This window comes from Xiphophorus maculatus, chromosome 1, assembly GCF_002775205.1.
Source record: "Xiphophorus maculatus strain JP 163 A chromosome 1, X_maculatus-5.0-male, whole genome shotgun sequence".
NCBI lineage: Eukaryota > Metazoa > Chordata > Actinopteri > Cyprinodontiformes > Poeciliidae > Xiphophorus > Xiphophorus maculatus.
The window spans coordinates 25,402,244-25,427,500 of NC_036443.1; the positions used below are offsets into that span (position 1 = coordinate 25,402,244).

The 25,257-nt window shown below is 36.7% G+C and overlaps 2 protein-coding genes across 4 annotated transcripts; both read right to left on the minus strand.

Moving 5' to 3' along the window:
- Positions 1 to 382: 382 nt before the first annotated feature.
- LOC102218092 (tubulin alpha-8 chain-like) lies at positions 383 to 7,575 on the minus strand. The gene is made up of 5 exons (XM_023331973.1): positions 7,484 to 7,575; positions 5,589 to 5,814; positions 4,530 to 4,678; positions 2,787 to 3,467; positions 383 to 1,634 (listed from the first exon to the last, which is right to left on the minus strand). Exons 1-5 carry the CDS (start codon positions 7,484 to 7,486, stop codon positions 1,347 to 1,349), a joined length of 1,347 nt encoding a protein of 448 aa, XP_023187741.1. The 5' UTR covers positions 7,487 to 7,575; the 3' UTR covers positions 383 to 1,346.
- Positions 7,576 to 8,934: 1,359 nt separating this feature from the next.
- On the minus strand, positions 8,935 to 23,574 carry klhl12 (kelch like family member 12). Of its 3 annotated transcripts, none has more exons than XM_023331962.1 (12): positions 23,278 to 23,574; positions 21,490 to 21,716; positions 19,367 to 19,520; positions 18,009 to 18,226; positions 16,324 to 16,473; positions 16,092 to 16,206; positions 15,902 to 16,008; positions 14,336 to 14,531; positions 14,064 to 14,222; positions 12,039 to 12,137; positions 11,785 to 11,971; positions 8,935 to 9,748 (listed from the first exon to the last, which is right to left on the minus strand). In XM_023331962.1, exons 2-12 carry the CDS (start codon positions 21,670 to 21,672, stop codon positions 9,622 to 9,624), a joined length of 1,695 nt encoding a protein of 564 aa, XP_023187730.1. In that variant the 5' UTR covers positions 21,673 to 21,716; positions 23,278 to 23,574; the 3' UTR covers positions 8,935 to 9,621. The 3 variants fall into 3 exon arrangements, with proteins under 3 accessions (XP_023187730.1, XP_014324225.1, XP_023187727.1); XM_014468739.2 differs by having other exon boundaries at positions 23,061 to 23,574; XM_023331959.1 differs by lacking the exon at positions 23,278 to 23,574 and adding an exon at positions 21,796 to 22,061.
- Between the last annotated feature and the right edge of the window lie 1,683 nt (positions 23,575 to 25,257).

Here is a 25,257-nt window from a genome sequence, read left to right on the forward strand (position 1 = left end):
GTAAAGAAAGAAGAAAAGAAACAAGGAAAGCATTAAACACCCACACCTAGGAAAACAAATATGAGCAGTATAACTTTCTTTTAACAAAAGTTTCCTCTTCTGTTAAAAGAGGAAACTGTGACATAAAACTGATCATAACAAGAAACATTCTCTTTTTAACTAATGTTTTTTGGTCTTGATTTAACAAGTTTTAAATATAGTCAAAACCAAAATATGCTCTTGTTTAAATGAGAATGGTCATGTCTAGAATGGTGTTTTTAAAATGGAAGCCACCAGAGGGCGCTAGGGTGCCTCAGAAAGCTAGAGGGAAACAGAAAAATTTTATATCTTTTAATCACAAATTCTTAATAATATTTTTATCTTAAAATATAATCTATTTTTAAATAATTAAAAAACACAAGTTAAAATCATTTATTTAAATGTTTACCGTTCTCATCTTTCTGATTGGCTGCCATTTAAAGTTCCAAGCTGCTTTGCTGGTTAAGCTAGCAAGCCCGAAATGGAAAGGTCTATGCAAAAACCGTAAGAACTCATGGCCAACTAAAATTAGAAGGTATGAGGCAGCATTTATGTTAAATGAATGTAATAGTTATTAAATAGGGAATATATATGAGAAAAGTTCATATTTCTTTAAATATTTTGTAGCACTGTCTGTGGGTTTGCAAAAGGGGTGACCCCCACCAAAAGCTAATTGTGTTTATGGGGCTGTATTGGAAAATTTTGGAAACTCTTGATCTAGAAGAAAGAGTAAGAAGTTATAAGGGGGATGTATTTTAAAATCTTATCACGAGAGAAACTGCTTTTGCATTAATTTCTAAGCCGTGGCAGATAAGCGCTTCCATAAGAGTTTTTTTCCTCATCAATAAATAAATTCATCATTAAAAATAACTTTTTGTATACATTTAAGTTGAATTAGTCTAAAATTGAATTGTCTTGTTTGACAATTTAAATGTGATATAAAAGCAAAAAGAAGAAATTAAAAAGCAGAGGTGGTACATACTTTCCCCCTCAAAAAACAGATTTAATACCAAAGTAATGTGTAACAGTGTTGTAGGTTTTAAACTATGAAGTATCTTGTGTGGTTTTAGTTAAAATTTTCTAGAATTTCTGAATGAGTCTTACAATAGTGGGATTAGAGGTAAATGATGAAGCTAGCACCTTCCTTAAGCAGCATCTAATTGTGTTCCTGCAAAACAAATTTAACTTCAGTTCATTTCAAAGTACATTTAAAATCCGGTTTCATTTTGTGCCTTCTCAAACAACAGGCTTGGAAAAGTAATACTTTACAAGACTCTAATATTTTCTATTTAGCTCCAGCTTGGAAAATATTTAGAAATATCTGGATATTAAACTTCTTCATCTTCAGAGTCGGAGCTCATCCGACCCAGCTCTTCGTAATCTTTTTCCAAACAGGCCAGGTCCTCTCTGGCTTCGGCAAACTCCCCCTCCTCCATGCCTTCGCCCACGTACCAGTGAACGAACGCACGCTTGGCGTACATGAGGTCGAACTTGTGGTCGAGGCGGGACCAGGCCTCAGCGATGGCGGTGGTGTTGCTCAGCATGCACACCGCCCTCTGGACACTGGCCAGGTCTCCGCCGGGCACCGCAGTCGGAGGCTGGTAATTAATGCCCACCTGTGGATGGGAAGACAACATTTACAAGAGATCTGGAGTCACATTTCGGATATTTATAGTGGTGAAAGGTTCTTCCATGTTTCTTGATAAAGAACCATAATTGTCTAGACTCAAGGTCTAAGAGTTTCCAGTCCTTCAAAAATAAAAACATGAAAATTAATGAGTTTCCAGGCTATGAAAGAAGGACACAAGGAAATAGGACATAAAGGACAGGAAGCAAGAAAAAGAAGGAAAAGGGAGGACTCAATGCAAGGAATGGAGGTAGGATAAAATCAAGAAAAGAAAGGATAGAATAATACAAGGAAGGACACATGGATGGTAGGACACATTGAAGGAAGAACAAGGTAGGAACAGAGGTGGGACAAGAATGGAAGGACGGGGAGGAAGAATGACAAGGCAGCAATGGTAGTAGGACACAACTAAGGAACAGAGAGGTAGGACACAAAGAAGGTAGAGTGAAGAAAAGTAAGAATGACAAGGCAGTAATAGAGGAAGGACACAAGAAAGGAAGCAACAATGCAAGGAACAAATAGAAGTAGACCAGGAAGGAATGCAGGTTGGACACAAGGAAGGAATAAAGGTAGGAGACAACTAAGGAATGAAGGTAAGATGTCTACCTTCATTCCTTTCTTGCAACAAGGAAGGTATTGTTCCTTGCAAGGAAGGAATGCAGGTAGGTCAAGGATGCAAGGACACAAGGAAGGAAGGAAGGAAAGAATGAATGAAGGAATGCAGAAAGGAGGGATATAGCAAAGAGAAGGAAGAATGATACAAAGCAGTAACAGAACTCCTTGTGCCCTACATAGATGGCACATCCTACACAGGGTACAAGGAAGGAAAGAACAGCACAAGGAAGAAATGGATGGTGGACACAATGGTAGAAGGATGTAATAAAGAAAGGGAGGGTAGAATAAGAGGCCAGGCAGGCAAGAAAGGAAAAAGGTACAAAAAGGAAGGAAGGAATGAAATAAGGAAATCAGGTGGGATGAAGGAAGCATAAAGCAAAAAAATGAAGAGAAGAAATTAAGGATACAAGGAAGAAAGGACATAAAAAGGAAGGACAGACAGAGATGAGACCTGGAACAAAGTTGGGAAAGAAACAAATTTCCATACTTTTTGTTTTATTTCTAAGCTTAGTCCTGTGGAGCTAACCTTAAAGCCAGTGGGGCACCAGTCAACAAACTGGATGGAGCGTCTGGTCTTTATACTAGCTATGGCGGCATTCACATCCTTCGGGACAACATCCCCTCTGTACAGCATGCAGCACGCCATGTACTTGCCGCGACGAGGGTCACACTTCACCATCTGATTGGTTGGTTCGAAGCAGGAGCTGGTGATCTCCGCCACGGTCAGCTGCTCGTGGTAGGCCTTCTCAGCCGAGATGATGGGCGAGTAGGTAACCAGCGGGAAGTGGACACGTGGAAACGGGACCAAGTTGGTCTGGAACTCCGTCAGGTCAACGTTGAGAGCCCCGTCAAAGCGAAGCGAGGCGGTGATTGAGGAAACGATCTGACCGATCAGCCTGTTGAGATTGATGTAACCGGGAGTCTCGATGTCCATATTGCGGCGGCAGATGTCGTAGATTGCCTCATTGTCCACCATGAAGGCACAGTCAGAGTGCTCCAAGGTGGTGTGGGTGGTCAGGATGGCGTTGTAGGGCTCCACCACCGCAGTGGAGACCTGGGGTGCTGGGTAGACGGCAAACTCCAGCTTGGATTTCTTGCCGTAGTCCAGTGAGAGACGCTCCATTAGGAGGGAGGTGAAGCCGGAGCCGGTGCCCCCTCCAAAGCTGTGAAAGACGAGGAAACCCTGCAGGCCTGTGCACTGATCCGTCTGAGAAGATAAAGGCAGTAGTTGGTAAAAAGTACGGCCAATCATTCAGGAGTATCAGTAGGTAAAATAAAAGACTTGAACTTTTTCACATTTTATCTTGTTGCAAACCTCAACGTGACCTATATGCTTCCTTGAACAGGTTTGGATAGGTTTATGGGCTATAAAATACTTGTTCATTACATCGTTTGCTCTAAATTATTGTTAGGCTGCATTCACACTGCAGTCTGAAGTGACCCAATTCCGATTTTTTGTCAAATTGGGTTTTTTTGCCGTGGCCGTTCACTCTTTCAAATATATGCAACCTGTATGTGATCTCCAGTGTGAACGGGCAAACGACCTGAAAGTGTCCCGCATGCACAGTAGAGGGCGCAATAGCATCTGCATTCTCAGTGTTTTGCCAATCGCCATAAAAAGAAGAAGTGCTCAGCAGAAGTAAACATGGATGCTAAGGGTGGAGGATAGCTTACACATTTGAAGTTGTTGACCAACCGGAGCAGCATATTAACAACTTAATCCTCATTACAGTCTGTCATGGTTGTTTTTCTTCCTGCAGAATAGTGATGTTTGTCGAGTATCAATGACGTTCAGGTCAGATGAATGTGACCAGAACGTTAGGTCACATTTGAAATGGATACGAATGGGATACCCAAGTGGCCTGGGTCGCATTTGAAAAGAATCCGACCTGTGTTGTTCAGACTGTCATGAAAAGATCAAATACAGGTCGCATTACTTTTAAGCAGTTATGAGACAAAGTGGCGGAACCTTATACTGCTGCTGTGCAAGTTAACTCAGCAGGTTGTTGCTAGGTAACCAAAGAATGAATGAGTTGCTAGGCAACCTAAGAGTGAGTGAGGTAGGTGATGCCACTAAGCTTCCTTAGCTGGCTAAAGCCTTTCCTCTGCCTACATCTTCCAGAATGCTGCGCAGTTCTACAAAAGGAGTTCAGTCAATATTCTATATATTGAATATTCTATCAAATGTATTATCTATTGATACTGATCACGTGTCTATTACAAAGTATTGATGCATTGTCCAGCGCTACTCCCACATTTAATTACTGACCATTTTCCGGACACGCTCCATGACTCCATCGATGATTTCCTTCCCGACGGTGTAATGTCCTCGAGCGTAGTTGTTGGCCGCGTCCTCCTTTCCAGAGATCAGCTGCTCAGGATGGAAGAGCTCTCTGTACTTCCCAACCCTCACTTCGTCTGGAGAGAAAAATTAAATACAGAAAAGGCAGAATCTAACTGGATGTCTGTTTTAGTTTTCATTTCAGCTGGCTGCTTTAACCATGGGTAAAATGTCTGCAAAAAAACCTCAGAAAATTTCTACAAAAAAATATCCTGTCACAAAATCCAGTCCTCAAGGTTTTGTGTCTCGCAAGTTGTTTATTCAGATTTTATAGCAGAAATGTTTAAGCTCTCAAAATTTGTCTTTTTTCTTGACATATATAGGATTGATGTTTTCACTTCAAAAACAATGTCTTAGCGAGTATTTTTGGTTTCTAATGCAAATATCTCAGTACACTTGAAATTAGACAGAACTAACTTATCTGTTACTTTTCAGCAAGATATAGGAGCTTGTTTTAAGTAAATAATGCCATAATATTGGTGAAAACGTACTAGTTTTATTGGGAGATTATTAAAATGTTGTAAGTGAAATAATCTGCCTATAGAACTAGTACTTTTTCCATCAGTATTAAGGAATAATTTATTCCATTATCTTGCTGAAAAGTTATTTATAAAAGTTATTTTTGTGGGTCCCCAACAGCATCTCGCTTTGGGCCCCCACAAAGCTAGAAACGGCCCTGGAGAAGACATGAAATGTGGGCTTTTTGAGCTACTTTCCCTCTGACTGACTTTCAGCCAACAAAATCAATTAATCAGAGAAATTTTAGAGATTTATTTTACCAAGAACATTAAATAAACATAGTAATCTCTGAAAATGTGTTGTAGCAAAGAACTAAAACTTCAGGTGAGAAGACAGAAAAGAGGAAGGGAAAAGATTTCCTGTCCACGATATATTGTCTTCATGACAGAAACTTGCAAATCAGACCTTTGGCAGGAAGTGAAAATTAAAATTAGTTTAATACTATTAGGACTGTAAGGATCTGCTCACCGATCACTGTGGGCTCCAGGTCGACGAAGAGCGCTCTGGGAACGTGACGACCAAAACTCCCAGTGTTGAAGAAAGTGTTGAACGGATCTTCACGGCAATTCGGAGCCACAGGACCGTTCAGGAAAACACCATCAGGACCGACACCATGCTCCAGGCAGAACAGCTCCCAGCATGCATTTCCTGTCTGAACGCCTGCCTGGCCCACATGGATGGAGATGCACTCTCTCTGTGGAGGAAAATGTAAAGAAGACGAACGTTTCCAGCAGCAAAAAATACAGAAAAAACAAATCAGTCACTTCCAACACAAACATTTAAGAATAAGGATATGGGCAACTAATAACTGCTTCATAAGCACCAAAAGATGAGTAATATATAAAAATAAATAAAACCATGTGTAGTCCTGAGGAAACAAATATACTAAATATTAAATGAAGGTAAAGAAAGACACAAGAATAACTAAAATGTTACAATTGTCAAAAGTATTTAATGTGAATTATTTTATTTAAATACTTATATAATGTAATGTAGATAGAATTATTATACATTTTATTTATATATATAAAATAAATTGAAAAAAGGAAAATTGTTTTAAATGATCATTTTCTTATTTATTTGCATTGTGTGGTTGGATTTAATTAAAATAAGCACACAAAGAAAATTTAAGCGGGCATTACAGAATATTTCTAAACAAAAATGTCAAATGTACCAAAAATTTTACATAAGTAAGAGTATTGCTACTTTAAAAATATTTTTGCTCAAGTAAAAGTAAAAAGTAGCGACTCATGAAATTACTCAATTAAGAGTAAAAAAGTATTTCATAAAAAGGTCACTTGACTGTCTCATCATAGCACCTGATTTTATACTGCATTTAAAAATGTTAGACGAAAACAAAGTCTTAAATCATGTGCAAATTCTGATACTTTAACAACAGAAATGAAAAAAAATATTATAAACTCTGACAACACTGTAAATTTAGGAAGAAAGAAACACTTCAAACTACTAAACAAATATTTACAGTAGGTAGTGTGTGTGTGTGTGTGTGTGTGTAGGTTATATGTTGTTCTAACTTATAACCTTGTCATGTGTTAGAACAAGGTTAGGTACTTTTTGTGACAATATATAGTACTTACTGGATTTTCTTGACCTTCAAATACATAATAGAAAGTAACAAGAAAAACAAAGCTTGTGTATAAACAAGAGGTCCCACTCTACCATAAACTCTAGGTGTGTTTTCTTGTCTGATGAATTTTGGTTAAAATATGTTTGTTGATGATGAAGTTACTCACAGTGAGTAGAGTATTCAGAAACTTTATTCAAGTAAAAGTAAAAAGTATTGTGTTCTAAAACTCCTCCTAACTGAAATTGTTTTCAAAAAAGTTACTCAAGTAAATGCAACTGAGTACAACTAGTTACCACCTCTGATTGGAACTATATAAATAAACTGAGTTGAATTAATTTTAGATGGGCCTTTTCGCTAATTTATGTACAAACATTTTTAAGTTATAAAAACAAATGGCATTCAGTAATTTGGATTACAGTAAAAAAAAAAAAAAAGTCGAGCACAGACCAGCTTTATTACAGCAGTCTGATGTTTTTCTAAGCGCTTCCAGCAGTCGTGTTTCAACATGCTGAGAATTTATTGTCATCTCTGGAGGGAGAACATCCCATTAGATGATTTTTCACTGTTGAATGACATTTGTAAGATAAACAACCAGACTCAGAAGGATTAAAATGTAAAACAGTTTTCTCCTCAAACTTGCACATTCACAAGTAAAGTGTAGTTCTGGTGTCATTACATTTTCAGATTGGATAAAATATGACATATTGCAACCAGGTAATTCAGTGAAAATAAACAGAAGAATGATGCATTTAAAAAACATATTTTTTTTTCTTACCATGTTGATTGATCCAGGTGACGAAAGAAAACTATTTTGCAGACAGTGAAATTGCCCTGTAACGTCCTGGGATGCGTCTCATCCTACTCGGCGCGGCGTTGTGTGTCGCTTTTTATTTTAGGCTTCAGGAGGAGGGAGCAGACAGATGGAGGGAGGGAACGACATCATTCCACTTCTCACACACAAAGCGCCGTTTTGGTCGCGTTTAAGGCTTGCTGTCACTTGCAGACGTCAGGAAAAATACGCAGAACTTCGCTTTTGTTCGTGGAAGTGTCTGAAATCTTCATTCATTATCAAACTTTGCATCAGAAAAGCTTGATGGACGAGAATCAGAAAAAAACAAATATCTGAATTTAATGTAATAGTTTGGAGTTTCCGTTAATCTAAACAGTTATAAAAAATATGGAGTAGTAACTTTTGTTGTACTTATATTAAAATAACAGCGTTATGGGAAAAGAAAAAGAGTCGTAGCTCTCAAGTTGTTGAATACTTAACCAGAAAATCATTTTTACAGTTTATTGAAGACTTATCGGAGCTCAAACATTAAATGTGGAGTACCACAAGGCTCAGTGTTGGGGCCTAAACTTTTTAATTAGGTTCCAACATTAATTGGGACTTAATTAGTGTTGGAACATTTTATGTTTTAAACTCCACATTTAAACCTAAACCTTTTAATTTATATATTGATGAGATAGATTGAGTATCAACTACATATTTTTATTTGCTGCAACTTATTCATTTTGCCTCTTTTGGGGCAAAACCTTAGAGAACTTCAACGCTGGGAAAACTCGCCAAGTCCTTTGAAAAGAAATTCATTGTTGATTTTGACTAGACAAAAGGTGAAGAAATAAGCAAATATTAGGTCTATTTGTAAGGCTAATGTATGAGGTAAGTGAAACTAGAACAACTTAAGAAATAATTCCTCAAAGACTGGTGTATCTAAGAATTATCAATACAGACGACAATGTTTCTTGATATTATGCAATATGGTTGCAAAAACGGATTGAACCTTCAGAAGGGGCAGTTATTTTTGAATTGGAATAAAACAAAATGTATGATTTTTGGTATTCATACATACATAAATTTACCTTTTTTTACCCCCAAAAAAGGTAAATAAGATGGTAGCAGATGAAGTTTCAGAGAAATCTGTCAGAGGGCAAACTGACAGATAGTTCACAGCACTTGCAGGTTAAAAATAAAAATTTCATGTGGATTTTACCAAATTAAAATGCTTGAGAACATTTTCTGACAGTGTCTCCTCAGAAACCCAACAAAAACACTTACCATTTAAAACAAGAAATATGAAGGGAATTTGTGCTATGACTGCATGACAGTTAAAACACTGAGTAACTGACTTTGTGAAATGCACTGACTGTTTAAGGCTGTTTTGAAATGTTATCCTATCTGACTCATTGTGTGAATCAACAATGCAACATTTTGTCTCCCAAATCTATCATTTGTGAGAACTTTTATTTTGCTTTCCAGACAACAGTGACATTCAGGCTTTGTATCCTACACGTCTGTCTAAATCTTTAAAAAAATTACATGCATCTGATATGTAAGACCTTGATCTCTCAATGTTGCCGAATTGGAGAAAAAAACCCAACTAATTAAAATAGCACAGTTCAGTCGTTTTCTAAACCAATATTCATCTCAAAATATAACTTGAATGAAAGAAATAAACCTTCTGTGTCAAAGCGATTTCCATCTAAAAGTCCCATTTTCATTATTGCGCACTGATGAGCATGCATATGCTGAATCAGTTCACTCCATAATAAGACAATGTAATATCAGTCAGATGGGAGGCAACGTGTTTGATGCAGGTGAAAGTTATAAGGCAAATAGCAGCAGGAGTCTTAATCAGCTCCACAGTTTTTCTTTTGATGGGTAAAAATATATTGCACTTCTGAAAAAATAATCTCACATGTGACAACAGACACCACTGCAGACTCATGCAAGTGGAGATGGGCTCCTTGAAAGTGACGCAAAGTCTCAATCTCTGTAGCGCAGTCCCAACCCTCTGCTTGCATATTCTGGAAACTTAGCATCCTTTCCTTCGTGGTTCTGTTAGTAGTGACATTTTAGAAAACGTCTAGCTGCCTGTCCTCCTGTGTTCGTCCTTCTTCTGGACCAGGGGGTTACTTCTCTCGCAGAACGCAGACTCCCGCGTCGCACCGCTGGGTTGCCATGGAGGTGACGACCTCCCAGGAGTCGATAACCGGGTCGTAACATTCGATGCTGCTGAGGAGGGAGTTCCCGTCGTATCTAGGGGAAAAACAGAGGGACTGAGTCTCCAGTATGCACTCATACTTTGTTTCTGAAAATGTCAGGCAGTAACAGCTCTGCATGTAGTAAATGAACACCCTGAAAAATTGGACTATTTACAATTTATTTAGAATTTAACAGTGAGGCAATTATTTTCTTTATTAGTCTGAATATCGTCTGGATATTTTTAACTTAATAAATTGAATTGCCATTTGAAAACTTATTTTGTAGTTATATCTTTGTTACGTAATTTTAATATTTCTGTTTAAATGTGACTTATTATGCTCCCTTGAACAGGTTAGGCTAAACAAACAAAACACGGGCTAAACAAAACATGTTCATTACATTTTTTGCACAAAATAATTCTTAGATAATGAGATTTCATTGTCTCAGAATGAGGTATTTTTAAGCCGCCGGTTGCTAGGTGATGGGCTGGGCTCAGCATGGGTTGCTAGGTAACAGCATTGTGACTTAAGAATCAGGAGTTTTTTTGAAAGGGCTCACTTTCCAAGCAACAAAAAACATTAAATTATTGACGAACAAAAATGGCTGGGTGTTTTTAGAAACAGTAGAGACACAAATAGAAGTACAAAACTGTGTAAAATGTAGGTTGTAAGATGTTTTTTTTTTTTTGTTGAAACCAGAATAAAAATACACATATAATTTTCTTCTTGCTGTCTGAAGTTTAAACTTCAAACTTCTCGTTTTAAGCCAGTTACAATGACCAAAATTATTTCTATTTCCTAATGATAAAATAATTAAAGAATACAGATTTATTCATCGTCTTCAAAATCAGAAGTTTACATACATTTTCTCAGTATTTGTCAGCATCGCTTTGCTTCATTAAAGACCCTGTATCATAATTGAGAAAAAAGTAGAAGGAAAGACCTAAAATACATGAAAAAGTACATAATAAATTACAGTTTAGGCCTTCTCTGTTCAATAAAGCAACATGCTCTGAAAATCTCAGCTGTAGTATGAACCTCTAGTAAAACACAGATAGACTAAATAGTGAAGAAAACCCATTTACTCTTAAACCATTGTGAAGTTCCGCTTGGAGGAGGCTTGTTTCTTTAAGTACTGTAGACAAAAGGGGTGTAAAGACTTTGTTTGAGCTTCAGGGGTTGTGAAAGCTTATATGGTGCAAAAAATACAACATGTACCACCCAGCGTGACTCTGCTCTGTGATTTGACTAAAGCCAAACTAATGTCAGTATTATGTGGAGATATTAGTTGATGCTTCCAGTGTTGGCGCCTCGCAGTTGAGAGCAAAATTAATGTTGGGAGTCTTTTACATCCAAGCAGGAACAAGGTCAGTCTGAGCGCAGGTTATCTGATGGAAAAAAAACACTACTACAAGTCATTTATATAACCCCCCCTCGCACTAATAATATTAAAAAACACATTAGATTTACTAAAACAAAAAACATAACTAATAAGTAATGATGGGAACCGCTAACTAAAACGTTAACCCTAAAGCGCTAATAATAAACATGAGTTCCGCTAAAGCGCTACACCAGCACATTATTTAGTGGAAGCTAATGCTAAAGCGCTAACTTCAATTCAAATTGTCTTCCCTTGAAGGCAACAAACCTCACGCTCCAGCATATTTTTTTTTTACATACATGTTCTACAATGCCTAATATAGTGCACATATATTTTTTGTTTCTGTACAATTCTAATTTGAAATACAGTTATTGGAAAAAAAGAGACGAAATAATAGGAAACAGAACTGTTACGCTAGCAGTCGTCACCCGCTTCAAAATAAGAGCATAAATATAAACAGCTAACTACTTGAAGAATTCAGATATTGAACTTTATTCAACTGATAGTAAATTAGCGTTTTTAGAATTTAAACATAAAAATTAACTTATGGGAAGCTAAGTGCCCTAGACGTTTTAAAAGTTAGCAACAGCCCCAACTAGAAAATGAACTAGCGGAAATGTAGTCGCCACTGCTAATAAGGTGAAATTAAAAAGGACAACTAATCCCTCCCAAGTTGAGACGTATACAGAGGGAAGAACGTTTAATCTCACCCGGCGATGGCGTAGAGTCGTCCTCTGAGGACAGTAGCTCCTACATAACACCGTGGCGTCGTCATGCTAGCCACAGTGGTCCAGTAGTCTGTCCTGATGTTGTAAACCTCCACCGAGTCGAGGTGTGAAACGCCATCAAACCCTCCCACGACATAAATGTGGTCGTTAAGTAGCGCCACACCAGCCCCTGAAGACAATTTGGATGTGTCAGATGAGGAGTAAAATTCATGTTTTAATCTGTTTTCATAACTCACCTGACCGCTTCGTGGCCATGGGTGTCACACTGGTCCAATGACCCGTGTGTGGGTCGTATCTTTCCACTGAGTTTAGGATATTTAGTCCATCATAACCACCTGGAAAGAGAAAAGCTGCTTAGATTAATGTGATCTATAACTGGTTTTATTTATAACAACTTTATATGTTTCTAAAGCTGTATTGTCTTTACTCTTTTTCATTTTATCATATATTAAAATGGATCTGGATTTTTTTCACTCCAGTTCCACAGCTTTGCAGCTGTTAACATTGGATTGCTGCAGAGTCAATCAAACAACGCAAGATTGTTTGTCCAGGAGGAGTGAATGCCGCAAGTTGATGACTTGATGCAATCTGCTGAGTTTTCTTAGATAGAAAACATTTTAGTTTATTTGAATAATAAACTCAACATGACTGTCTTTTTTATATAACTGCGATCAGTTGATATGTATGTAATTGACTTGGAATTTGTCAGTATGATTGGATTAAATTTACTTTTTTGCTTTGCCAAGTGCCTTGTGGCGACATTTGTTGTAAATTGGCGCAATATACACAACAGAAGAGAAGTCCAAAGTGTCTACAGACATATTCAGCACAGAACAGGACTGTCACTGAACTAATGGTCAAGTAGCAGTGATATCTAACATTCAATATCTAACATTTAGATATCGAATGTTAGATTATTCGATATCTAAACTATTTTTAAAGGGCTGTCCATGTCAACTGTAATTCTTTTATGTTTTACTTCAAAGGTGATCTATTACACTTCCTCTAACAGCTTATGATATGTCTATGAGCTACACAAAACATGATCATTACATTTTATGCACAAAATCACTGTTAGATAATGAGATTTTAGTTTGCACAGTTCTGACTATGTTGTGCTTTGAGCTGTTTTAGGGAATCTTGCCATTTTAAATCCAAATAACATGCTGCTGACCACGCCCCCCAACTCACCGTTTACACTCACATTTGAAAATGGCTGCAAACAGATAACCAATTATACAACCGTACATCTTTGAAAAGCATTAGTAGAGCCTCCTGCACAGCAAACAAGAATGCAGCATGTGGTTTCTGAATGGTAAGTCAACAACAAAATACTTGTCTTTTCCAGCAGCCATTGTATAGGCGCATACAGTGGTAAAACCAGCTAACCAAACATGCTGGAGCTCCGCTTGGGTTGCTAGGTAACAGGCTGGACTCAGCTGGGGTTGCTAGGTGAAGGGCAGTGCCTGCTTATTTGTGATATTACATTTCGGAGGTTTTTTTGAAATGGCTCATTTTACAAAAACATTCTGGGTGTTTGTTTTTTTAGGTGCATGGGTTGTTTTTAGAAGCAGTAAAGACCCAAATGGAGGATTAAAAATTTGCAAAATGTGAATTTTGCACAATAGGTTCCGCTTTAAAAATTAATAAAAAGAGAAAACACATTTTTCTCCATCTAAATATAGTTCAGGTTTTGAGGAATTACCTGCATTTCAAAGGCAAACAATATAACAACTGTGGTGTAAGAAGACATTTTATGAAATGGTAATGGTAAAAGGTAAATGTACTGAACCTATATAGCGCTTTTCCAATCATTTTGACCACTCAAGCACGTAGAGGATGTATTATATGCGAATGGAAATGGTTATGGGGATGTACTGCCGATCTGACATTTGTACTTTTATGTATTTTTTGTTTTTATGTATTTATTTATGGTTACTGTCCTTTTGGATGAGCTTTAATTGTTTCCAAGACAAATTTCTCTTATGGGAGACTAATAAAATGATCTTATCTTATCAAAGCGCTTTACACTAGAGTCACATTCACCCAGTCGCACACACAAACACTCACACATTCATACACCGACACGCAGATCGGTAGGCAATTTGGGGCTTAGTGCCTTGCCCAAGGGCACACTGACACATGACAGGAGGAAGCTGGAATCGAACCTACAACCTTCCAATCACAAGACGACTACTCTTGTGATGACTACTCTACCCACATAGCTACAGTTGCCCCAAGTCTAGGGATGAACACCATACCTAGACAGTAGATCAGCCCACTGGCTACTACCAGGCCAGCGCCTTCTCTAGCAGTCTGCATATCTCCCAGCATGCTCCACTGGTCAATATTGGGGTCATATCGCTCCATGCTGGTGTGCCGACGGCTGCCATCGAAGCCACCGGCAACATAGATCATATCTGTTGAAAGCCAAATAATATAACTGCTGAGTAAATAAATTATTGATTTTTTTATTCCTGAAGCGGATTATTTAAAGAATTATCTTGATGGTAAACCACCTGAAAATATTTACCTCCCAGGGTCGTGGCCCCAGCGAGGCCGCGGCGTACATTCATGGTGGCGACGGTGTACCAAACGCCGTCTTCGTCCGCGGTGTAGTCCAGGCACTCCACCGAGCTGAGCCTCGACCGACCGTCGTAGCCTCCGATCACATAAACTCGGTCGTGTAGCGACACAGTGGCAACGTAGCGCCTTTTACGGGCGATATTCTGGTTTGGATACACAAGTCAGCATTAGGGATACAAGTTATCAATTAATAAGTTTATCTTAAGTTGATTGGGTTAATCAATTGATAAGTGGACATTTTCTTTAAAATTTTAGTTTTCTCTTGTATCAAGAAGGCTGACCAAGTTTGCATAACATGAAGGGCAAAATTTTTCATATTATGCTGAATTTAAAAATAAATATATAAAATTTAAGACTATTTTGACTCAACTGTATTAAATACTAACTGAATAAATTTAAAATTATGTTTTTTCCACATTATTAAATGTAGATGTATTTATTGCATAGCAATTAACAGAAAAATGCTCAAGCAGAAGTACAGCCTGTGGCGGATCCGATGTTAAAACTGCTTAGTGAAGTTCATTAACTGACGACAGTCTTCAAAATCTACCGTGTTTACTAGAATCATCAGTTTTTCTGCGATATTTTCTGTTTTCACATCCTCGCCTTCATAACACATTAGTAACTTTTTAAAGCCGTTGACGCAGTTCCGTTTTGCTCCTGCGCTGAATAAGCGCTATTAATGTTAAACTTGAGGAGGTTTTTTTTAAGTGTTTATTTTTCAAAACAGAACCGCATCGAGTGCTTTTTCCGTCTCACACCGGACTCTGGGCCATTTCTCTTTACCGTTATGATTTGGCTTCGCCATCTTGTATCCTGTATCGACTGCTCCGCTTAAAATCACCAGCGGCGCCCTCTGCTGGATGGCGGCCAAACTACAACCCTAAAAGAAGATCTAAGCGGACGCTATCAGTTAATCGATCGGAAGTAATTTTAATATAATAATTACATTAAATTCAAAAGTACTTTAATGATCCCAAAAGTAAATTAACAGTTGTTATAATTAATTAATTCAGATTCTTCAAAGAGTTATTTTAGATGGTGAAGGCTGTTGGCAGGAAAGAGCTCTTGTAGCAGTCTGTATTACAGCAAATCTGAAGAAGCCTCTGACTGAAGACAGTTTCATGAAGAGGATGGTCATGGCTGTCAATAACCTTCTTGATTTTATGAAGAATTCTACTTTGCATCTTCATCTCCAGAGGTTCCACAGTCGTCCCCAGAACAGAATCAGAACAGAACCAGCCTTCTTTATCAGGCTGTTGAGCCTTTTTAGGTCCCTGGCTCTGATGTTGCTGCCCCTACAGATGATGCTCTCAACAACAGACTTAGAGAAAATCTGCAGCATCTTGTTGCAAACCCGGAAGGATCTTAGTTTTCTCAAGAAGTATAGCCTGCTCTGTCCCTTGTTATCGACGGCTTCAATAAACAAACCATTAATCATAAGTCGATTAATTGTTTACATCCCCCCGAGAATTAAAACATCAAGCTGCTTCTTCAAAATTTTAACACTCACAGGCAGAAAGCTCCATTCCTGGGTTTTGGGATCATATTTCTCGACTACATCTATTGGCGACTGCTGGCTGCCGAAGCCACCTATAACCAACAGGACTTCTTTGGCACCTAAGAATGAACAGTGTGATTAAAATGCTTGAAAATCAGAGACGTGCACTTAAACAAATTGCAGTTGAAAGCAGGATTCCTACCTAATCTGGCTTGTGTGCGAGGACCCTGCATCTCACTCCTCAGCTCCGGTCTTAAGTGGAATTTTTTGGCCTCATCAACGAGGTCTCGACAAGGCAGACTACATCGAATGAGAGGCTAAAACATGTGAAAACCTGTTTAATTATGGTGTGATAAATGCTTCAGCAGGAGATCTTTCATCTGACGCTGGGCGCCTGATTACACAACAATCTGTTTGTAGGTCGCCTGGCTCACCTCAGCGTCAATGACATCTGTAATGTAGCGGGGGGTAAGGAGCGGCATGCGGACAAACTCCAGCATGTCTGGGAGGTAGGGCTCTCGCTCTTTCCTGTTGTGCTTCACCCAGTTCAACACGGCCTCAAACACAGGCTCCTCTGAATCCACCTGGACACAAACAACAGCAGAACATCTTAAAGGAAGAAGTTTAGAGAAGCTGTTCCACCGCAAGGAGCTGAATGTTGAGTAATTTTGCATAAAAACGAAATGCAGTCATTTACACATAACTTAACAACGCAAAAAGCTAAAGTTTGTTAAAGGTGACGTATTATGCTTTCTTAAACAGGTTAGGATGGTTCTATGAACTATTACATTTTTGCACAAAACCATTCCTAGATAATTAGTTTAATCTGCTGTTTTATGGCCTCTTGTCACTTTAAATGTAGATAAGCTGCTGCTGGCCACGCCACCAAAAATCAACATTTACACTCGCATGTGGAAATGGCTGCAAACAGATGCGTAATTATACAACCGTACATCTTTGAAAAGCATTAGAAGAGCCTCCTGCACAACCAACAGGAATGCAGTGAGTGGTTTCTGGATGGTAAGTCAACAACAAAACACTTGTCTTTTCCAGGAGCTATTGTACAGCATATATTGCGGTAAAACCAGCTGACCAAACGTGCTGCAACTCTGTGTGAGTTGCTCGGTAACGGCGCACTACTCCGTGTGACTTAACACTAGTGAGGTTTTTGAGACGGCTCATTTTCCAGACATCAAAAAGCTGTAACTTATTGCCTGAAAAACAGCTGGGTGTTTTATTTTTATGTGTTTGGACTGTTTTTAGAAGCAGTTGAGACCCAAATGAAAGTATAAAAATGTGCAAAATTTATAATTTGTCAACATAAAGTTGAAACAGAGAGAGACTATCAGCTTGTGTCTTTACCTCTAGATTTTTTTTCATATTTTGTCGCATTGCAACCACAAACTATTTATTCATTTCACATTCACACGTCGCTCATGGTAACTAACTGTTAAGTTAAGGTCTGATTTTTTCTCTTTCTCTAAAATCTTCATATGAAGCAGATTTTCTCTCTCACACAGATTGTCTGTAGATCTTCCGGACTGCCGTAATTTCAATCATTTTCTTGCACCAAGCGAAGCACGATCTGCTCATGTAACAGTGCAATCAGCCAAAGGTGAAACAAGCCCTAAAATCCTCAAAGATGACAGAGTCCGCTTTGACTGAGTGCAAATTATCCGTGACTGTGTTTTCACATGTGTAGTCTAGTTTTCTCTTAAAACCAACAAAAATCCCAGGAAAGATAATTCAACACAATTGATGATCTATAAATCATCCTGTGGTAATAACTGTGTTTTCACAAAACAAGGCATGTGGTTGGGAAACAGGAATTTCCTGAGCACAAAGGCAAACTTTAATCAGGTTCAGTCCTCTGCAATTTCATTGTCAGGCCAATCCACAAATCCAAAGATGGCGGGTGGATGGTAGGAGGGGAGGTGGGTAGTGGTGAGATTAAAGCGAGTTGATACTTGCTGTTCACTTTTCCTGCACAAGTTCTTGACAGATAGTAAGAAAGCTGCAAATATCAGGCTAAATTTGCACTACGTCAACAATATTAGTGCAGGTTTTTAACACTTAAATGCCCAGCAGAACAGAAACCTTGCTATTGAAGCTGTCCTACCTGGATTTCATCGCACTTTATGAGCTTCTCCACTTCTGTCTGGCTCAGGAGCATGAACTCCTCGTGCTGAACCACCTCGGAGAAATGCTTCTGGGAAAAGAGCTCTGCGGCCTGCATCAGGTCGAGGCAGTTGTGAGTTTCGGCGAAGTCCCGAATCCCCAGGCAGTTTGACGGATCGAGCTGAGACTCTAGGAAGTCGCAGCACGCCCTTTTCACTCCTGAGCAAAACAGAAATGTGTTTGCAAATAAACAAGAGTCATTACAGATCTCTGCTAGGGCTGAAACGATTAATCGGATTAATCGTGATTAATCGATTAGTGAAATAATTGTCAACAAATTTGGTAATTGATTAATCGTTAAATGGACTATAAAGATTTTTTTTTAAAAGCCATTTGGTGAAAAGAAAAACAGTAAACAAGCCAAAACTGTATAAGAATAAATACATTTTGCAATTATCTCACTGTACAATAAAAGCTAAATCATTGTTCTGCACAAATCAGTCCAATTTCGCACAACTGCACTGTGGCACACTTGCTGTACATACATTTACATATACATACTGTATCTGCATTTTTTGAATCTTTGCAAGGACTGCTCTAAGCTGCTTTTTATATTGACAGCATGTTATATTTTATTTTTATTTTATCTTGTCTACAATTGCTACTCAGTGGTGGTTTTTGTGTGTCTTGTCTCTATGCTGCTGTAACTGCAAAGTAATTTCCCTGCTGGGATGAATAAAGTAATTCTATTCTATTCTATTCTATTCTAAAACACCTTTATCTATAAAAATGTATTAGCCAAAACTCCTCAAGTCGTATCGTTTTAGCTTCACTAAAGTATTATTGCGTTGTTTTCCAATTTAAAAAAGGAATTTGATTGTTTATTTGAGTGTTTTAATGTATTTCTAATAATTTATAAAAAAAAGTCTTAAGTGGTTAAGTTAAAAATCTGTAGAATAATCGGATAGATTAATCTACTGATTAATGCTGGAATATATCAATTAATCTATTGACAAATTAGTCGATAAAAAAATCTGATTAATTGTATCGATAGATTAATCGACAGATAAATCTATCGATTAATGAGCAAATGACTTAAATCTCGAGTATGGAAGAGCAGAGATAATTTTATTTTTTTAAAATGATGCCAAGTTTAATCACTATCACAGAGAAATCTAATTATAGTTTCAATGCCACAGAAGTCCTACCGCTTAATTACAGCTGAAGAAACTCTCTAAACCTTTTCAATCGCCATGGGAAATAGGAACTGAGGATAACCTGTGCAGATACTAAAAAGGCAATCTGTATCAAATAAACTTTGAATTTAAAGTGGAACAATCATCCATGAACAAAAGGTACCTTTAAGCTGAAGCAGACATGCTGCAGGGAGCAGCTCTTGCACATTTTCCACGGTGACGAGCACCGTCTCTGTGTACACAAAGTCCAACAGGATCTCCATAGTTGATGCCGTGAGTCCCTGGATGTCGACAAAAGATTTCCCCTTTTCTGCAAGCTGCAGGTTTACAATGAGATATAACATTAGGAGGTTAGTTTAACTTATTACCAAAAGATCCACACACACCTTAATGCTCAGTAATATAAGTCCAACCCCATTAACATTTGGCTAAAAGCAACTTGGATGTTGACTACATGCATTTTATTGGCTTAAACAAGCTTCTGCCACATTTGACCACACTTTTCACCCAGAATTGGTAGAATTTACATTTGTATTTTGAGCATAATCTTCAAATGTTCAGTTTTGTCGAGTTCATGATTTTCCAAAAGCTTTATGCTAGCTTGTGTAGAAACCTATTCTACAGAAACTCATATTTCTTATCATGATTTAAGTATGTTAGGATTAAAACGATTACTCAAAAGTGAATAAAATGTGTACAGTTTGATAATTTACAGTTTAAAAGCTCTCATGCATAAGGATTTTAAATATTAGAGATTATACAAAGGCCCGCTAGCAAATTTGCATATTTATTTATTAGATAATTAACAAGGTTTTGGAGTGTAGTTATATAGGAGTTGGAATAGAAGCACAGTTTAATGACCTCACTCGTATTCTTTTAGTCTTTATTGTTTTTGTGGATAATTTATCGTTTTTATTTTTGAAATCAACAGTCAAACCTTAAGAAGATCCAGGCTGTTTTTTCTTTTTGTGATCAAGTAGATTGCAAGAGGAGAGCATCAAACTTATGGCTTCACTGACTAGGAACCAACAGCTTGGTTTATTTTTTTTCTACTGCGACTTATAATGTTTGTTTGGGATTGTCATCCTTTTTGAATATCCTTTTAAATTTGTTTGAAAAAATTAAGAGAAAAGCATAAGAAACAAGCCAGGAACTACCAAGCCTGACACCTGCTGCAGCGACACTGACATTGTCATCAATGGAGGAAGTATTGAATTTTTGAACAAGAAAACGGGTCCAGTTACAAATGTGAGACATTTGAGTTTGACTGAAATGCAAAGCCACCAACAGGAAGATGAAAAAATACCTCCTGAGAGATTTTAGGGTCAAACTATACAAAAATGTATAAATTTCACTTCACTGATAAAAGTATGCTTGGAGGCGTCAAGATGAAGTGTTGAAAAATACAAACTCAGTTCCAACTTTAAAACATGGGGATGGCAGCATCATGCTATGGGGCTGTGTCACTGACAGTTGTACTGATAGATAGATAGATAAATCGTTATTGTCATTGTCACAAGGACAACGAAATTTAAAAGGTGCCATCAGTCAGTGCATATGCTTAAAAACAAAAAATAACTATCTCACAATTCACACACAATGTAAGAATTAACAAATAACTGGTAAAAAAAACAAAAAAAAAAAAAAAACAAACAAACAAAAAACTAATAAATAAGACAGCCACATTCTCACATACATTATTTATGATGATTAATGGTTGTTTAATGTATTGCAGAAAGTAAGTGGAATAATGAAGGAAGTCCATCAACAAAACCGTTATTGTAAATAAACTTTCTAAACCCACCTTAGCTAAAAAAAAGTAAGTTTTTTATTTGTTTCTGAAAGGAAATCAAACTTCATTTACATAAAAAAAATCAAGAGCAGTATAAATAAGTTGGAACTTATTTATACCATTCTCAATATTCAAAAAAAAAATCTTTATTGGCCTCATAGCAACCAAACCCTTATCCAGTTATGCGATTTAGTGACACAAATCTAATTTGTTGGGGGGTAAAAAAAAATTGGACCTGAGTCGCTGTTTTGTGAACGGAGCCTTACTGCTGACCTGTATGTTTTTCTTTCTTTGTTTTGGTTAAAATCAAATATGCAATACGAAATCTATCAAACACGGACATCTTTACAAAGCATATTGTGAATAACGATGTGTGAATAACGATGCTCTCTCACACTCCATTCTGTTTAAATTTATCATAACTTTTTTCTCCAGTTTTGCCTAGTTGGTGCGCAGCCATCATGTTTCTTTGTAACACAGAAAAACATTTTCACCTCGCTGGTGAACATGGCACAGAAATAGTCGCTGCAGGCGGCCAAGACGATCCGGTGAGCCGGGAAATCGGTGCTGTCCACCCTCAGAGTGATGTCACAGAGCGTGTTGCTCTTGCGTAGAGAGTTCATTGCATTGAGGATGGATTTGGCGTGGGAATTCGTCATGATGTCTTTGGGAGCCATGCTGCCACCGGAATCCGTCAAGGATCTCAAACTACCACAGGAATCTGAAAGAAAACCAAAGGAAAAGGATCAGAAAAGATGAATTAAAACTGAACCCAACGCTACAAAACTAGTTTAACATACCCGGGTTTTCCTTTAGAGACATTTAACCTGTGATATACAGAAACATTCATCTTTTAGTGAATGCAATAAATATAATTTTTGTCTGTTAGACCTGCATGATATTAAAAAATCTTCAATATCAGTTGCCAAACATGCCTATTTTATTCTTCCCTTTCTTTGTTATCTGTGCTTTTAGCATTTGAGTTTGGTGTAAGAATTCTTTCCACTTTGCTAAATATTACATTAGCATGAAAAATGCTTAAATTAGATTAATATAAAAATTTCCTAATTTTTTCTAGAAAATTTCCAACTTTTCAAACTCAGAAATTTTCTTTTTTTCTAGAAGATTTCTGAAGTTAATGTCACAGTTTTCTTTCTTTTTTTTTTTTGTTTAGAATTTTTTTTTACTTTTAGAGCTAAAAAATTATCTTTCTTTTTTAAAAATATTTTTTTAGAAAATTTCTGAGTTTTTTAAGAGGAAAATTTATTCTTCATCTTCATCTACGATTCCAAATTCAGGAAACATGGAGTCACTGAGTTACAGTCGGTTCTCTGAAAAGACCAAAATTGAATGATTCAATTAGTTAGACTAATATTTTAGGACTTTTTTTTTTGTATAACCCAAACTGCAAAAATTAAAGTAAAAACATTAATTTACATAACCAAAACTACTCCTTGGTATTAAACTAATAATATTTAAGTTATAAAATCTAGATACACATGCAATAAAGTGAATTCATCAGCTTACATTGCACAATAGGTGTATTATAAATAAAAAATAAATAACACAAAAGCAGTAAGAGAATAACAAAGATTTGCTATATCAGGAATGGAGTCAAGGCCAGTTCTTCCAAGACAAAGACCAAGAAAAAAATCAGCTTGAGGTCAGTCTTGAGCCCTCCATCCCTGCTTTGAATAAATTAGCCAACAATTATTGCACTCAAAACAGTTATTTTTGATATATTAATGTTGCACATACTGTACTTGCACTGCGATGATGACAATGTATTTGCAATATATTGTGCAGCCCTATATCTGATATTACATTTGCAGAGGAAAATCCAACCAATTTACAAGTTACAAAAATTGTTAGTTGTTACAACTGTACTTATTATATACAAAATAAGACTGTTTAGCATCCAAAATACTTTTGAAAAACTACAAAATCGAACTTATTCATAAAAATATAGAGAGGATTACTTCCTACTCATAATTCCTCTAGTGAAAAACTATAAAGATTTTTTTTCAATCCTTTTTGCATGCGGGTTTGTTGAGATACAACTTACCGTTTAAAGATCTGAACACTTTTTCCACCACTGGGAGGCAATAACTATAGCTACACATGAGCTAACAGTCTGCAGCAGTCAACGACAGCTGACGGCTAACGCCAACGCCAGACAACAAACTCAGGAAAGCACAGCGATATGAAGAGGGCTGCACGGCCCAGGAAGACAACACAAGAAGCGACACACACAAACAACTTGGCAAGAATTTGCATAATACCTGTCGTGGCAGTAAGGCAGATTCAAAGCGCCTAAGCTAAGTTGCTTTGCTAGCTAACGTTAGTAGCACCAAAGTCCCCCCCAGCTCTTGAAGGCTGTCAAATTAGTCTAATCTGTCATGGCCCCTGTCAACTCACACCACGTTCGGCCTCGTCGGGGACGTAAACGTCTACAATTTCAGATTAAACTCATATTATTTCGGACACGATCTTTATATACAAACTAAGCTGCAGCAGGTCACAGTTCGACCACCAGAAGAAACAGCAGCAGCAGCAACGACTCCTCAGATGGGACGTAAACAGACATAGAGATCGAAGAATAGACGTCGCATGAGCGTCAGGGACGGACGTAAACGTGGCCGCCATATTGTGGTAGGCACTTTTGGTGAGACAAAGTTGTGCACGTTTGAAAGATCTATTGTAGAAAAAAAATATAGGAGGAATAAATTTTCTACAAAAGTTTATAAAAGAAAAACAAAACATGGACATTTCTGAGTTTCCAAAGTCCAAAGGTAAAAAAAAACAAAACAACTTTTGAAACTCAGAAGTTTTGAGATTTATCTCAGAAATGTTCTGTAAAAACAACAACAACCCCCCCCCCAAAAAACTATTTCTGAGTTTAAAAAGTAGAATATTTGCTAGAAAAAGATCAAAAAAATTTTTTTTGGATTAAGCTCAGAAAATTTTGAGAAAAAATATGGAAATGTTTGAGTTTCCAAAGTTGAAACTGAGAACATTTCCAAAAGTCAAACATTTTTGACTATGGAAACTCAAATTTTGAGATTAATGTCAGAAATTTTCTAGAAAAAACATGAACATTTCTGACATTTTTTCATAAATTTTTCAATTTTCCAAACTTAGAAAGTTCCTTGTCTTTTTCTAAAAAATTTCAGTCATTAATTAATGAGTTTTTGGAGGAAATGTACTCTTCCTATTATTTTTGTTCTTTATACATTGGCTCTAATTCAATAATATATATACACACTTAAGACTTAAAACCATTAAGGTTGGTCTTTTTGATAAAACATATATATTTTTGGACTGTCTTTTGGGGAAGTCGGAGTACCTGGGAAAAAGTTGCTTTTGAAAATCAGACAGGCAGATCTACTTCCTCTTTTATAATCTTTTCTTAAATCTTTTTTTTCCTTTGGCTTTTGAGTCAGCTTGACATGTTGGTTTAATTTGTTAACTGTTGTTTTTTTTATTTGTCTTATAATTATTTTAGTGTACAGCACTTTGACCAGTGGTGTTGTTTTAAAGTGCTTTATAAATAAAATTGTATTGTATTGACGTTTTTAAAATTCGATTTAATGTTAGTGAGTGAAAAAATTGTGGTGTGTTGTCTATTTTTCTGGTTTCATTTGTTGCAACAAAATTATAGAACTAAATATATTTTAAGTACTATCAGTAATACTACCAATATATTATTATAAATATTGGTAGTATTACAATACCATCAATAGTACTATTGGTAGTATTACTACCAATATATAATACTACCACTGTTGCTAATAATGTTACCAATATTGGTAGTATTGTAATACTTAATGTCCAGGAGCCATATATTAAACATAATATATGTTTAAATTATAACAGTATTATAATACATCCAGTTGGTTGTATAATAATATTAATATTGGTAGTATTATAATACCAGCAATACTGGCAATTAATATTATTATAATAGTAAAATAGTAATATTATTATAAAGCTATCAATATTGCCAATATATAATAATTGTAGTACATTACCAATATTACTATTGTAATATTATAATACTACCAATACTGGTGTAATTACGTTTAATAAATGTGGCATATGTTATTAAACATAATAATGTTTTATATATATATATATATATATATATATATATATATATATATATATATATATATATATATATATATATATATATATATATATATATATATATATACTCAAAGTGCCTAGATGGAGCAGTGCCAGCCACATGTTTGCACATA

Excerpts from the sequence above, each read along its gene's own strand:
- LOC102218092 (XM_023331973.1), bottom strand. Across the intron at positions 4,679-5,588 it reads CCTGGAGCCCACAGTGATCG|ACGAAGTGAGGGTTGGGAAG; the intron begins GTGAGCAGATCC and ends TTTTCTCTCCAG. Across the intron at positions 1,635-2,786 it reads GGTGCCCCACTGGCTTTAAG|GTGGGCATTAATTACCAGCC; the intron begins GTTAGCTCCACA and ends TCCCATCCACAG.
- klhl12 (XM_014468739.2), bottom strand. The coding sequence starts at position 23,118 with ATGTGTAGCTATAGTTATTGCCTCCCAGTGGTGGAAAAAGTGTTCAGA. Across the intron at positions 16,474-18,008 it reads TAAAGTGCGATGAAATCCAG|GTGGATTCAGAGGAGCCTGT; the intron begins GTAGGACAGCTT and ends GTTTGTGTCCAG. Across the intron at positions 14,532-15,901 it reads AGGAATGGAGCTTTCTGCCT|AATATCGCCCGTAAAAGGCG; the intron begins GTGAGTGTTAAA and ends TATCCAAACCAG.